Source organism: Pectinophora gossypiella, chromosome 5 (assembly GCF_024362695.1).
Source record: "Pectinophora gossypiella chromosome 5, ilPecGoss1.1, whole genome shotgun sequence".
Classification (NCBI taxonomy): Eukaryota; Metazoa; Arthropoda; class Insecta; order Lepidoptera; family Gelechiidae; genus Pectinophora; species Pectinophora gossypiella.
The window spans coordinates 5,750,840-5,766,606 of NC_065408.1; the positions used below are offsets into that span (position 1 = coordinate 5,750,840).

The 15,767-nt window shown below is 36.9% G+C and overlaps 1 protein-coding gene across 17 annotated transcripts in view; it reads right to left on the reverse strand.

The window, feature by feature from the left end:
- LOC126366837 (antichymotrypsin-2-like) overlaps positions 1–15,767 on the reverse strand; it is a 303,399-nt gene that overhangs the window by 33,260 nt on the left and 254,372 nt on the right. For 14 of the 17 annotated variants that reach the window (XR_007566416.1, XR_007566415.1, XM_050010161.1 and 11 more), the window contains exon 1: positions 6,050–6,182. The exons of 1 other annotated variant lie outside the window; for it this stretch is intronic. Coding sequence is in view for 12 of the 16 variants with exons in the window: in XM_050010161.1 (XP_049866118.1) it covers positions 6,050–6,068 (19 nt within the window). In the remaining 4 variants the exon portion in view is untranslated. Of the gene's footprint in view, positions 1–6,049; positions 6,183–15,061; positions 15,091–15,496; positions 15,633–15,767 lie in introns of those variants that run through there. 2 more of the 17 variants (XM_050010164.1, XM_050010163.1) reach the window with 2 other exon arrangements.

Sequence of the window (15,767 nt, forward strand, 5' to 3'; positions counted from 1 at the left end):
CCGTGGTAGCCCAGTTGGCAGAACGGTTGCCTCTCACTTTGAGGTAGCAGGTTCGAATCCAATAATTGTCAAATTTATTATCAAATTCATGTTTGGATCATAAATGATTATCACGTGCTCACCGGTGAACGAAAACATCGCAAGGAAACCCACATTTCCGAGAAATTAACCTATATTGGGCTGGTTTTCCCTTCGCGGGTTGGATGGTCAGACAGGCAGTCTCTTCTGTAAAAAACCGGACCTGTCAAGTCTTCAGGTTAGCTAAGCGGACCCGTGAAAAACGGGATAATGCTAGGGTGATGATGAAACCCTATCGTCGACAAAAATGTTGTGTCACATCAAATTCGATTTCTACTCTCGTCTTTCAACGCTCTGTCCCGGAACGTTTTAACAGACTTTACCAAAGTATAGTACTTATCCTAACAACATGCAAAGTGAATAAAACTTGAGTAAACATCGGATCTATCCTAAGAAATAGTATAAATAACTTTAAATGAATACGTTTTAGGTATTCAGTTGCCTTTGCGTTTTTGCTCGTCTATAACCACTTGTATACTAGTTTTTTTTTATCTATTTGATTACTTGTGGATCTGATTATGCAGTTACCGGGTAGGTATTTTTATGTTTTGTAGCAATCTAAAATATGAATAAATCATGTGCAAAAACCTGTCTAGAGTGGGCATATGACCCACTGCTCGGCACAGGCCTCTCCTCAATCGACCGGACGGGATATGGAATGCTCCACTCCACCATGGGCTCGATTCCCGGTGAAGATATAGTGGAAATCACTTGTATACTACACATATTTGTGTGCCACTCTTTTGATTAGTAAAGACATTGCATGCTTAAACACCTGATTGTCCGAAAATACAAGACAGAATGCATGAAATGTTGTAATTGAAAACAACGGAAAATTACCTATAAATTAAATTTATTAATTCCAACCGTTAATCTTTTATCGAAAGTTATAATTATCCAGTTTGTCACACATCCTACTATTACGCTAAACTTTTGTTTTTGGCATAAAAAATAGTGAAGCTAAGTAAAACAATTTTAATAATGACCTGTTGCAGTTTTCTGCTAGTCCAAATTTCCCATTATGCGGGGATTTTTCAAACAAATATCTTTACCGGCAGCAGGATTAGTTTCTTGATTGTTGTAGGCACGGAACAGAAGAAAGAGGTTGAAAGGGCCAAGTGAGCTCGAAAAGCGCGCCATACAAGTATGAGCAAATAGTTTATACTTCAACATTGCTCTCCACACGTCCGCAAACTATACGACACACGGAGCTCCGCGATGGTATATTAAAAGGTTGTTTTGTGCATTATAACCTGCAGGGCAAATAAACAAATATCGACTATCATGTAAGAAGATCCCTCCTTATCACAGAAAAACTAAAAACCTTAGTATGATCGGCTATTTATCAAAAAATACTTTTGTATGCAGTATCGTTTAAAAGTAATGATAAAATTGCAGCCTATCACAAAAAATATACATTGACGGTAAAGTGGCTATGGAGTTTGAGAAGCAGTAGAGCTATCGTAGTTATCTGTTTGCAGGAGTAGTAGTAAAAGAGAGCGGGGTTGTACCGGCGACAGCGGTTTCTATGCAAAATGCGCGTTATGGCCTTTCGATCCTTTTTCTTTTATTTCGTAGTTGTAGGTTATCTATACCTACAAAGCATCTCATATACATCTCATAACAAGTACAGCCAAGTCATTAATGTAAATAGAATGAGAATAAACAATGGCAGGAGGAAAACCGGTCCTTACACAACGGTAGGTAAATCACAGTCATAACAGTATATACACCTATATGCAGTAACGTAGCTGTTTACGTACAGTCATGAGCAATATCATGTACCCATTTTAAAACCCTGTCGCACTATCATATTTGACATTTAATGAAGATTACGGTTTAATTTGACAAAAAAGTTAATGTGACATGGTTGCAAAGTGTATACATATTAGTACTCGTGACCGTACGTGTTTTATGTTTATAGGTATGTGAAGAAATGTGATTCTTTAATAGCGACTTGGACGAATACTGTGAGGGATGATTCAGACCATGATTCTGAGTTAATATCAATTGGAATTTTCCGTCGCAAAATTCATAATACATTTTTTTAATAATTTTCAATTCTATACTTTTGCGATGCGGCCTTTCCTCCAGGCTGTGTTGTGTGTCAGGCAAACAAATAATAGATAAGTCAAAACGCCAAAAAATATGAATTGAAAGGCACGATAAAACTACCTATTGTTTATTATTATTGACTTGACTTATTGTAATTGCATTGTAGGTTTGCTTTAGAGTATTAACTACAAACTTTATTGGCCGGACAAAAAGGGAGGATATCTTCATATAAGACATGATTATAACAACAAATTCAAATACATTATGGCCTTATGTCGAGGCACACCCCGGAAACTTCATACAAAACATCTCGTTTTTACATACACAGGACATATTGACGTTAACGTACACGCGTATCTTGGTGTGTGACGTCTGACGCCCAAACGATTGAAGACTAAAGTAAGACGGAAGGTCGGGGTTGGTAAACTTAGCTCAGCCGCTGGTGGGGAGCGGAGAGTTGCCGTTCTATACGTAGTATTATTCCTTATTCTATGCTCGAAGTTCTTATTTTTTATACTGGATAATGATACATTGTTTTAATTTTACGCGGTTATTATCATAATTAAAACACATAATAACGGGTTCTTACCGCGTTTAAATGGGGATATGAGACTCCCGATATTTCGACACTGTTGCAAGTGCCATGATCACGGGATCATATCCCCATTTAAACGCGGTAAGAACCCGTTATTATGTGTTTTAATTCTGGATAATGATGTTGTGACACTGTTTTAATGTGTCATTTGTTGCTATAGGGAATCCCGAGATTGGAGCGACCGTGAACTTAAATTGTTTATGTAAACTGTGTCTTAGAATCAGCTGTGATGTAAAGTTGTCTGATTCAGTGTTAACTGATTGCACTGAGAACAATGTCACGTTTGTAACCCTTAACGGGGTGGACAGACCTGATCTATGACCTATTTCTAAGCAGGAAAGTGATGAATAACTGGGTGACAGTTGATCAGCTTTTTGAAAAGTACTTCGTATATTTTGAGATCACACTTTTTTAAAAGTACTTGCATAACTACAGTGCGTATCTCTCACATACCGACGACGTATATCAATGCAACGCGTTCGATGTTGGGTTGTATGTCAACCCACCTTCTTTGTGGACAGACGTCACAACCTACGCGACGAGGGTAGACTGAACTTGTTTATAGATAATGACAAAGCATTCTTCTATTAAAGAGAAACTAAGCTACTAACAAAATATACTATCAGGCAGTAAATCAACTATTGCTTTCTCAGGAAAAAACGTAGGTGGGTCGTTCTTTTTTTTATCGACAATAAAAAGACATTTTCTCAATTTATCGGATTTAGCATCTTTAAAATTATAACGGAAATAAATATTTTAAAACATCATATAAAGATATGTCTGTAGAGGGCTATTTAGTGGTTTTCTTTATCTTGGTAACATACTTTTCTTTGCAGGCGCATTTTAAAAAATATTGTGACAGAGTGGCCCTTTTCATCGGACACAGCATTTCAATTTACCACTCTGTCACAGAATTTTGTGAAAAACAATCAAGTTACGTTAATCACTAATCGAGGAAACGATTAGTATTTTGAGTATAATAAGATTAACTATATTTTTGGACAACGGAAAGATTAAATAAAATTCTAAAACACATAACTTTTTTGAACGAAGGACAGATCATTGTCGATAAAAAAGAAGAACGACTCAGGTACCTACGTCGTATAAGTCGCTGAAGGAACTTCCTTATAATCTGCATAACGTGATCCCACTTTACAGGGTCCGCTTATCTAACATGAAGGTTTGGTAGGTCAGGTGTTTTTACAGAAGCGACTGTCTGTCTGAACTTCCAACCCGCGAAGGGAAAACCAGCCCTATATAGGTTAGATTACATACCTTCGAAACGCATTTCTCGGGAATGTAGGTTTCCTTTCGAAGAAATTACTTTTTATAGGTACCTCATTAAATCTAACGTGATTAGAATGAGAGCAGGTCAGAGATATAGTATACAGCCAAGCGCGAAAGAGACAAACAAGGAAGAAAATACTGAAATGGCACTCTAAAATCATGTTACCTATATTTGTATTGTCATGTATATTTAATGAAGTAAAAGTAAATTATTGGTAGCTTAAATGTAAAATAAACGATTTTATTTTTATCTGTCTTGCTATGGTAACGGTTAAATAGGTGATTAATTGAAGTAACAATCAACACTAATGTGTACGGTAATTGTAACTAATAACATTCTTGATTAACACCAGACATTATTTTTGTTACTGTTTGATGTCACAATTTGGACGGACAAACGGACACCACTAATGGTTATACAGAAAGAATGAAGATGCAATAGCTAGTAATGGAAAACTTAAAGCCGTTGTACCTACACTAAATGTCAAAATACCTACACATAAGTAAGCGGACCCTGTGGAAAATGGAATAACGCTAAGGAGAAGATGACCTACCCACACATAAAAATGAGAAAAACTTCTTCTGTCGTGTGGGTTGTGAGGTGGAGTACCAACCTCATCAACCCTGGTGTCAGGGTTACTATTGAGCCGCTAAAGGTCCCTGACATGCCTCATGTAACGACTACTTACTTATATCAGTAAGTAGTAACCGGGACCAACGGCTTAACGTGCCTTCCGAAGCACGGATCATCTTACTTTTTGGACAATCAGGTGATCAGCCTGTAATGTCCTAACCAAACTGGGGATCACAAAGTGATTTTTGTGATATGTCCCCACCGGGATTCGAACCCGGGACCTCCGGATCGTGAGCCCAAAGCTCAACCACTGGACCACGGAGGGTGTTATGAGAAAGTCATATCTATTGATTTTATATAAAAATGCATAACGAATAGTTGTGTTGCACATATTTGATGATGATGATGATGATGATCTCTAGTATCAACAAATTCACAATCAAAATCTGGGCTGAGCAGAAAAGTGCCACAGAGCATCATCTCCCTACCATTATCCCGTCTTTCACAGGGTCCGCTTACCTAACCTGAAGATTTGACAGGTCCGGTTTTTTACAGAAGCGACTGCCTGGCTGACCTTCCCTAACCCGCGAAGGGAAAACCAGCCCAATACAGGTTAGGTCACCTACCTCCGAAAATACATTTCTCGGGAATGTAAGTTTCCTCACGATGTTTTCTTTCACCGCTGAGCAAGTGATAATTATTTATGCTCCAAACATGATTTCGAAAACAAATTCGACAATCGTTGGTTAAGGCCTATGGTGGATTCGAAACTGCGACCTCAAAGTGAGAGGTAAGCGTTCTATCAACTGGGCTACTGCGGCTCAGAGCCACAGAGGATACGAAGAACTTCAATCCACTCTTGGTGTTTGTGTCCAAACGGAGATAATGTAATATATTCAAATCTCATAACACGTTTTATAGTAACCTTCAGAAAGTTTAAATATTCAAGCTATCGCATGTAATAATACCTCTTATTGATTAGTCACTAATCAATCATAATTTAAAAATAACGGTTAAAAATAAATGTCACCGGTACCGACATTTACAAATGTCACATATTTCCAATAGTGTCACATTTAACGATACGTAATTATTTTCAAATAACTAAATATCCACCACTGTGTTTATTAGTGTAGTCGAAATAAACTACCGTATACAATACATAAATCACAACCAAAACATTCACAATCTATCGTAGTCTCTGCTTACCCCGGTGGAAAATAGGCGTATATACATAAATCAAACAAAATATTATAAAAACAAAAACAATTGAACATCATTTTCCAATAAAATAATTTAAGTTTAAAGGTTTCAAAATTTCCTATTATTCCTTTCAAAAATATAAATATTCAAAGGTATACACGTACAAAATTTATTTTAAATGAATCTTTTGTAAAGATATCTTATACACAAAATAATCTAAAATTAAATTCCGAATATGATAAAAAAAGATGACTCACTTGTAATAAACAGCTTCATGTCTTGTGTGGTCGCCTTGTTACTTGCTACTAACCAGTTTCCTCTGTGGTAATCGTCTTATATTTTATTTATAGGGCTGACCAAAACTAATCAAATCACCACTAACACGTACTAAGCCAAATACTACGTTTGATACAAAATAATGATAGATAGATAAATTAAATACTTTAATAAGCACTATGGACACAAGAATGTTTTAAAGATGTTCAAAATTTATACAATGTTACAAATTGAAATTGTTAGTAAGTATGTATGCGTTCTGTCCAAATTTTACCAATGCGTTCTTTAAAAAAATAAAAGAAGAATAACTTTCAAACGCAATTCAAAAAAAAAATATTGTTTTTTTTTAAAGATTGCTTCTGTGTGTTTCTCGTGTTCTATGCACACACAATATTTATGAAATGTGAATACATTTTTTATAACTTGCCTACTCACTAATTAAAAAGATTAGGTAACATAAGATTAGGTAGGTACACCTGCGTTTCCTTGATATAATATACCTACCTAAACATTATATAGCATACTTTTACAAATCGTATTTGTATGACTAAAGGACGCTAGGGCTTTTATGTAAATGATTATTGAAATAAACTTGCTTATATAACTATTTAAGGTACTGACATTTAAGTAACCTATCTACTATATGCACTGTTCGAAGAATAAAAATTAAAAAAATACTGTCTTGTAAATCGGTTTATATTTGCCGCAGAAACTTAAAACGGACGACAAAGTAATCTTGGCATAAGCTATAATCAAAGTTTTGTTTTTATGTCGCTTCCCGTTCGCGATTTGATCCGTGTGGATTTCATACAAACTTTCATCACCTTTGTTTAACCCTCTAAGGGAAGAATTTCCTAAGATCTTTCTTTGATTGACATCACTTAAGGAATTTAATGTATAAAAATTTCGCTTGTGTGTTGATTGATCAGTCAACAAATCAGTTTCTTTTTTATAATGGTTTTAGTATATATTTATGTACTTAATATTGTGGTAAAAGGGTTGATAACGGGCTGTTAGAGCGGTTACTGGATCCAATCGAATCCGTGAAAGTTCGATCCGAAAAGTAGTAGTTGAACAATTTGTAAGGTAGATTACACACTAAATCCGATATCTCTCATCCGATCCGTTTCTGAGTAATTTTCTAGACTCGATTTTTCACGGATTCGAATTGAATGCAGTGCTCATACTTACAATTTGTATGTTCGGGGGCTGCGTGCAATTCATGGTTTCTGACACTGGGAGTGCTAATCGGTTTAAATAGATCTTGCACAACTCGGGTGAAGGGTCTCCCGTCTTGTCTTTCTTCTTCCATGCTGCGTCTCCTTATATACAGGTATATATATGCATAGATAAATATATTACAGATATATATTTTTATTTACATTTTTTATAGAGTTTATTATGACAGTGTCACAGCCATGGCCATCTAATTAACGGAGCGTTAAGGAAGTTTCGTGCGTGGTCAAAATCGAAACAAAGACGGCATTTTTTGACAGTTGTTATAAAAGGAGGATAATGCACACTAGCGCCCTATTGTCAATGTCATCCACGCGCTAAAAGATCCTCGTCAGTCCAATGAGTGTTAACTAAAAGAGTTAATAATACTCATACTTTTTTTTTTTTTGACGTGACTTATTGTAGATTTGCCGCAGATGGCATTAACTACTTGGCCGGACAAATGGGGAGCGCTGAAGGCTCTCACCCGGTACAACGTTTATGACAACAGGCCTGAGGGTGCCCAGTTGGGCGCGAACCTCGGCTCAGGGCGTCGTCTGAGAGGAAAAATATTTGAAAGAATTAATCAACCCTAGTGGGTCGAGCGATAAGCGCTGAATGAGGGAAATCGTCGACCACGCCGGCGGGGTCGGTATCGGGGACCTGAAGTGTTTGGTGTCGCGAGCTGATTGGCTGCCTCTATGGCTAGAGTAATCGCGTCGTCGGGATCGTATATTACGTCCTTCGGACGCCGATACTTTTCAGTACCTCCCTAAGCGGAATGTACTCGGAAGCCGCAACTACCAGGGGATTTGGGTGGTGCGGAGCAGAATCGAAAAAACGTTTGGAAGCTAATTTGAGCCATTGGGCAATGGTTACTATAGGCATCGTTTTTTATCTGGATGCGAAATTAAGCGCCGCGAAATTCATGTTTCTTGTTTTTTGTTTCTTTTTTAAATTAATTTCAATTCCATACTTTTGCTATAGAAAATCCATTCCAGAATCTAGAGCTGAAACACTAACACTCTGTTATGTAAATATGCAAGAACTTCTGGAAATATTATAATATTACTAGAATATATTGTAAATATTTTTGTTGAAGATAAGATGAAAACATTTTTGACATGCTTAAGTTATTATATTAACTGACGGTTCTAGTTCATGGCCTGATTAAACGTAATACACGTTTATTAAAAAAGACGGAAAAGTAAGCGTAAAATATTATTTGGTCACGCTCTATGAAGTAGGTACTGCTGCTGACCGGTTTGAACAATACAACTTATTGACAAAATTAAATGCTTCGTATTTTATTCTGCCTGTATTAAAACTTAATATATTGAAAAAGAAAATAAAAAAATGTTCTTCAAAGTATGAGTAGCAACCCTAGCGCAAAAAGATGATTTAACGAATATCAATCGATATAATCATTATTGGTTAATGTAAACAAATTGATTTAGCTAAAACGTTTAGGTTCCAGCATTGCTTCGGAAACATTGTGGAAACTCCGTTATAAATCATAATATTTAGTTGTGAAACCATTATTTTCTAGGAAATGATAATGTTGACGTTATACATTTTTGTATAAGGAAAATGAAGGTAGGTTTATCATTCAAGTCTAGTCTATTGTATTGTTAACACCTAAAGGGAAAACCAAGGATTTTGTGTCATATACATACACTCTGAAATGAGGCAATACTGCAGTATAAATTAGAATTTCGTGGTAACACGTAAATAACGCCGCTGGATGCGGGCAGCGCGGGACCGATCGTTGTGGAGATCCTATGCCCAGCAGTGGGCGTCGTACGGCTGATGATGATGATGATGATGACGCAAATAACTCCTAAAAACTAAACTTGTAATGTACGTAGGTACGTACTCCTTGGTAAGGAATATTCCAAAAAGTATACATTCATCGTCTCCCTAGAATTATCCCGTTTTTCACAGGCTCCGCTTACTTAACCTGAAGATTTATCTATGGCGTGATCTTGGTTTTACCGTGGTATTCCCACGGTATTCCGTCAATCAGCTTACCACCCTACAAATAACGATCATAGTACTTTTGTCCGGCCAAGTAGTTAATGCCATCTGCGGCAAATCTACAATAAGTCACATCAAAAAAAAAAAAAGATCATAGTACAGAAATTTTTGTTTGAATAAAAAGTCATGATTGACGAATGATTAGTGGGTAGATGTAATACTGTCTTTTAAAGGAGGCGCCAGCTCATTTATCATAATATTTGTGGGTATTAGAAAATACTTTTTATGGGTACATACGGTTAGGCGCGCACTACGAGTTTTTCGCCGTGCGGCAGAAAAGAGCAGCGGCATAATGTCGCACTGTAATACTGCGCCGCTGCGGTGGCTCTGCCGTCAAGTGCGCGCAATACAATTTAAACCTGTTTGGTACAGTATTACAGTGCAACATTATGCCGCTGCTTTTTTCTGCCGCGCGGCGGAAAAACTCGTAGTGCGCGCCTGGCCTACCTCTTAATAATATTCTTTGTTTTTATTTATCTACTTATTTATAAAGCTAGAGTGATGAATAATCAAGCCAAGTTCAGCAAGTAACAGAACTGGCGAGCAGCACCGTGTGTATATTACACGAACCATTTGTAGCCACGTTTGACCCCATACATACACGTGTCGATGTTGGCTCATATTATATTAAACGATACTAACCCTGACACCAGGGTTGATGAAGTTGGTAATCCACCTCTCCACATACACGATAGAAGACGATAAATTTATATTAAATTTCATAAACACATCTCAAACGGTTATTTAGAAATTAAAGATAAAGAAAGAAAGATAAAGATTTTTTTTTTGATTTTTTTTTTAGATTATTAACGTCAAATAATCGTCATTTTTATCACTGGCTGACTTACAGATAAATCGAAATTATAACCCAGTTCCAGAGTTTTTATATATGAATTATATTATAGTCTTTGCAAGTTCTAAACCGACGAGAACTTGTCAGATCTTATTCTATTATTCCGAAAATTTAGATTGCCGGTAGAAACTAGCCATCCAACATAATAATTCGTATATAAAGAAAAAAAACTAGCCAAGTCGGACCTTAGGCTACAATATATTGTCGTAACTTATAAGAAGAAATTATATTTTATGTTCTTATAAATAAATTTCAGGACTGACCATTGAACTTGACACCCATTTAGATCTCACTTCTTTTGTCGTTGAAGTCAACAACCAAGGCATAGGTATATCATAATATTTGTAAAACCAGTCCGATAGTAGAATATCACAGGCTCGTACACGCACTCAACAGACAGACTCCTGACACGTCTACTCTCGCCTGACGGCTCTCGTAACCACGTGGTGCGCACGAGACTGTGTTGTCTGTGTCAGTGAATGAATGAATGAATGAACGCATACATTACAATATTTATTGAACTTGGCCCTCATTTCACATTTATGTTTTTGATGGAATTGGCGCGTTCTTCCTTACACCACATCTTCACTTACCGTCAGATGAGATTGAGGATTTGTAGTCAAACGCGAACCGAATTCCACAAGAATATAGTCGTAGGCAGAAGGCTAGTAAGTATCTAAAACCAATTTCCTCGTCCTTCAAACTAACAAACCAACAATCCCATAAATACAAGAGAGACTATTAAACTAGTATTGGGATTGCAAGTTGGAGCGTTATCTGTTTAATTGGCGCACGTCGTCATTCATCTAGCACAGTTGGCTTAACTTGCCAACTATGACCATTCCACGGACGAATTCCATCTTGATATCAAGTTAAACGGATACAATACAACCCGTTTGGGCCTAGGCGTTTGTATTGTAAATCTGGGTATTTAACATTAATATATTTTATTAACATAATGACCCCGATTTCTGCAGACACCTCCTAATTCTATTTTAAGTTATACTTGTCACTTTTTTATACGCCGTACAGGAAACGGACGGATGCTAGACAACTTGTAATTTTAAAATGAATGAATAACCCGAGCGAATAAAATAGGCATCTCGCACAAGCACACAATTGCAATCCGTTTGACGTGTGCCGTCAACTTAATTGTGCCGAGTTACTGGCCAATATAAAATTTTGGAAGAATTTTTTAAATTTCTGCCCGAAATTGACGTGTGTTCCATAAATTTTATGCCTGCCGATTATCCGTCCCTACAGCGGATAAGAAAATGACAGGTAAATCAACCACTGGACCACGGAGGTCGTTATTGATTAGTTATACCTACTCTTGATTTCCAGTTATATTGATATTATTCATAATACCTGTCAGTTTCTCGTTCATATCGATACGAGAGAAATTGATTTCAAACTTTATTTTGATTTGAATTTGGTGTGTAAATTCGATACGACACGTATTTTTTTTATAGTTATAAAACTAGATTGATTCATCAATGTGGTTGGTAATAACATTACTTGTCGTAAATGCGTGACAAACTTGGCACATTATTAAATCATTTTTGTGACGTGATTTACTTAACGTAGATCACAACTTATAACTCTTTCTCTTTGTGATTTTTATAACAAGTGGGGGGTTAAACTGGCCACATCGAAGCAATTCATCTAAGAAAGCAACATTGTTATTTGTTTGCAAAATTGCTTTCTTAGATGAATTGCTTCGATGTGGCCATTTTAACTCCCCTGTTTACCATTATAGTGTGCAATAAATACTTCGACTGACTTTTGATCTATCTTAGATGACATTATCATCTTGGCCGGTAAATGGGGAGCGGTGTTTTTGCCTAAATCTGCTGGTTAAGGCTTAAGGTGATGCGTTTCAGTCAGCTAGGTAACTTCTGAAGTTTTCGTATTTTTTCCAATTATACGTTTAGTGTTGAGTTCTGACCCGATGAATATTTTTCTAATATTCTTTCGCACTATATATTAAAATGTATATTGATTGCCCTACTATATTTTATTATAAAGGTCACCAATGTCAATATTTAAAAGTAAGTTAAAAAATAACTTATTCATCATACGTATTATTCAATGAATGAATATTTAAGTTTAAAATCACGGCCTATTATTTAAATTACGGTTAATTGCTGTACTTATGTGTTGCTGTGTATTTAAAATATACAATAATAATATGTTGGTGACTTTAATATAGATTTATTAAAGCATGTTCCTTTAATTAAAAAATATTTAATATTCGTACACTATAATGGTGGTGGAGTCCTGGACTTTTTGGGACAATATATTATTTTTTAAGATCTTTTGTTGCACTCTAGAGCAAATAAATTTATTTTTATTCATTTCATTAAGCTGTATTAAAAACTCGGTGCAAGCTACAGAGGCTGCAATGATTATATAAATTGTGAATAAATACATACATAACATAACATATTCAACATGAACAACCTATATACGTCCTACTACTGGGCCTCCCCTCAAACAACCCGAGGGGGTATGGAACATACTCCACCACGCTGCTCCAATGCAGGTTTGTAGAGGTGTTTTTACGGCTAATAGCCGGGACCAACGGCTTAACGTGCCCTCCGAAGCACGGAATCATCTTACTTTTTCGGACAATCAGGGTATTCAAGACTGAAAAGTCCTTATCAAACAAAGGACAGTTTCACAAAGTGATTTCGACAATGTCCCCACCGGGAATCGAACCCGGACCTCCGAATCGTGAGCCTAACGCTCTAACCACTAGACCACGGGGGCTGTTCTCATTCGGACTAGTCAGAGATATATCCATTCCAGTGGTTTAGAACCCAAGCTTTCTCCAAACAGGGCTATCACGGGTCTTTCTGTGTTACATAACATACATAGATGAACAGCCTATATCAGTATATAGGCTGTTCATGTATGGTGCCGCAGTCAGCACGATGGGTGGTGAGGATGATATCCTGATGTGCCGGCAGAGTAGTGGGATGATTGGTGATACGATGACAAAATAACGTAGTAAATTCATAAATTCAGCAGGAATATATAAAGTTTATTAATAACGCTTCACAATCAAATCCAGAATTAGAGGGCACGGCCAGATCTAAACTGTATACCTGTATAATATATTTATGTTGCTCTTATGAAGGTCGGGGATGCAATCAGTCAGTATAAAATGAAAGAAAATGCGGAATGGAATGAGAATTTTGTAATTTAAAATGATTGACGGTCAGAACGAAAGGCCAGTATGTGCAGAGTTTGTATTCTGCTACAATACTTTCTACTGCTTGGTACAGGCCTCCCTTCAATCAACCGGAGGGGGTATGAAGCATACTCCACCACGCTGCTCCACTGCACTGTGTTTTTACGGCTAATAGTCGAGACCAACGGCTAAACGTGCCCTCCAAAGCGGAATCATCTTATTTTTCGGACGATCAGGTGTTACTGTGTGTTACAATCTCGTTAAATATACAAGTTGTATGCTTAATTCCGAGCAAAATAATTATGACATGAGCCATAATTACCTACGTCTACAATAGGGACGTGGCCGCTTACTATGGGTCTCGTGAGGAGGCTCAGTGTCGCTCAACGGGCAATGGAGAGAGCTATGCTCGGTATTTCCCTGCTCGATAGAATCAGAAATGAGGAGATCCGCAGGAGAACTAAAGTCACCGACATAGCTCGGAGAATTGCCAAGCTGAAGTGGCAGTGGGCAGGACACATAGCGAGGAGAACCGATAGCCGATGGGGCGGAAAGGTTCTAGAATGGCGACCACGTGTCGGACGACGCTCAGTGGGTAGGCCCGCTACAAGGTAGACCGACGATCTGGTGAAGGTCGCGGGAAGCCGCTGGATGCGGGCAGCGCAGGACCGATCGTCGTGGAGATCCTTGGGGGAGGCCTATATATATATATATATATATATATATTATTTATTATTACTATTTTGTTATTTTATTTTTCTTTTTATTATTGTTCGTGTCATTATATGTTTATTGCACCAGCCCGTGCTCCAATGCATTAACTTCTTTCACCCTAAGGTTGCCTGGCAGAAATTGCTATTTAGCAATAAGGCCGCCTATTGTACTTATGTTTTTATTCGTATGTTTATGTCCTTTGTATATGTCGTTGTGCAATAAAGTATTATTGATTGATTGATTGATTGAGGCCTATGCCCAGCAGTGGGCGTCGTACGGCTGATGATGATGACAATAGGGTAGTTTCCAACTAGTCAAATCAGTTACTTTTGACTAAACATCAAAACCCGAAATATGAAAATCCAACCTGTGACGTCATGGAAAAACATGACGAAATGTCGCACTTATTATTACATTTCTTTATTAAAATTGAATATAACTTATTTATGAAAAAGGAAAACGTTTTTTGTCCCCCTTAGAACTGTCTTTCTTTATTAATCAGATTTTTTTAAATTTATATTTGACGTAGGAAACTATCCGATTTCCGAATATAATTACAGTCATTAAATTATCTATCAAACACTCAGTAACAGTACCAGTATCAATTAAGTACTATCTAATTATAACCAAATTACCAGTGGTTTTCCCACTCAAATAAATTGGAACTATTTACGAGTATCGTAATTATTATATTGATACCGCTGCTTATTGTTAGGTATATATAAGATATATTTATACATATATTATTGTGTAGACCGTATGTGTGTAGTGTATTATATCCTCTGCCGAAAGTTGTCTGGAAAAAATCGCTCTAAGCGATAAGGCCGTTTTAGCCCACCTTAGAATAACTTTCTCCTTCTCTTCTCCTTATCTTGTGGGATGTGAGGTGGAATACCAACCCCATCAACCCTGGTATCAGTGTTATTATTGAGCCGCCAAAGGCCCCTGACATGGCTTATGTAACGACTACTCACTTACACCAGTAAATAGTTACCGGGACCAACGGCTTAACGTGCCTTCCGAAGCACGGATCATGTTACTTTCGGACGATCAGGTGATCAGCCTGTAATGTCCTAACCGAAGTAGGGATCACAAAGTGATTTTTGTGATATGTCCCCATCGGGATTCGAATCCGGGCCCTCCGGATCGTGAGCGCTCAACCACTGGACCACAGAGGCCGTTCTTTTATACTTCTCGTTTTATACTTTTCTGAGCGGGATTTTTCCATAGAATAGAATGTCGGGTTTTAGTTTTTAAACTTTATATTTATTCCCATTTTGGGAGCCTTCCCGGGAACGACATACACATCACTGTTTAAATAAGAATAAAGTGATTTATTTAATGATTTATTGCGTTTCTTGTATTGTTGTAGAATTTACAATAGTTTCAAGGTATTCCAAGAAAAATACTTACCTTAACTTATTGTTACGAGTAATGTGAGTTCTACTAACAACACAACTATTGTGAGTAATGCCGTAATTGTTCGTAAGTCTGTTAGGATATAAAATAAATCAACGTACAAGGAAATATTTGAAGGTAAGTAATAAACATGTCTATTCTTCAGTTAAGTTGTAAAATTTATAAGGTATAAAAATATTTTCTGCAACCTTGACATAAAATTAATATCGACAAGTAGGCTATAGGCACACAGGATACTCGATACAAAAATCTCATTCTTACCGTA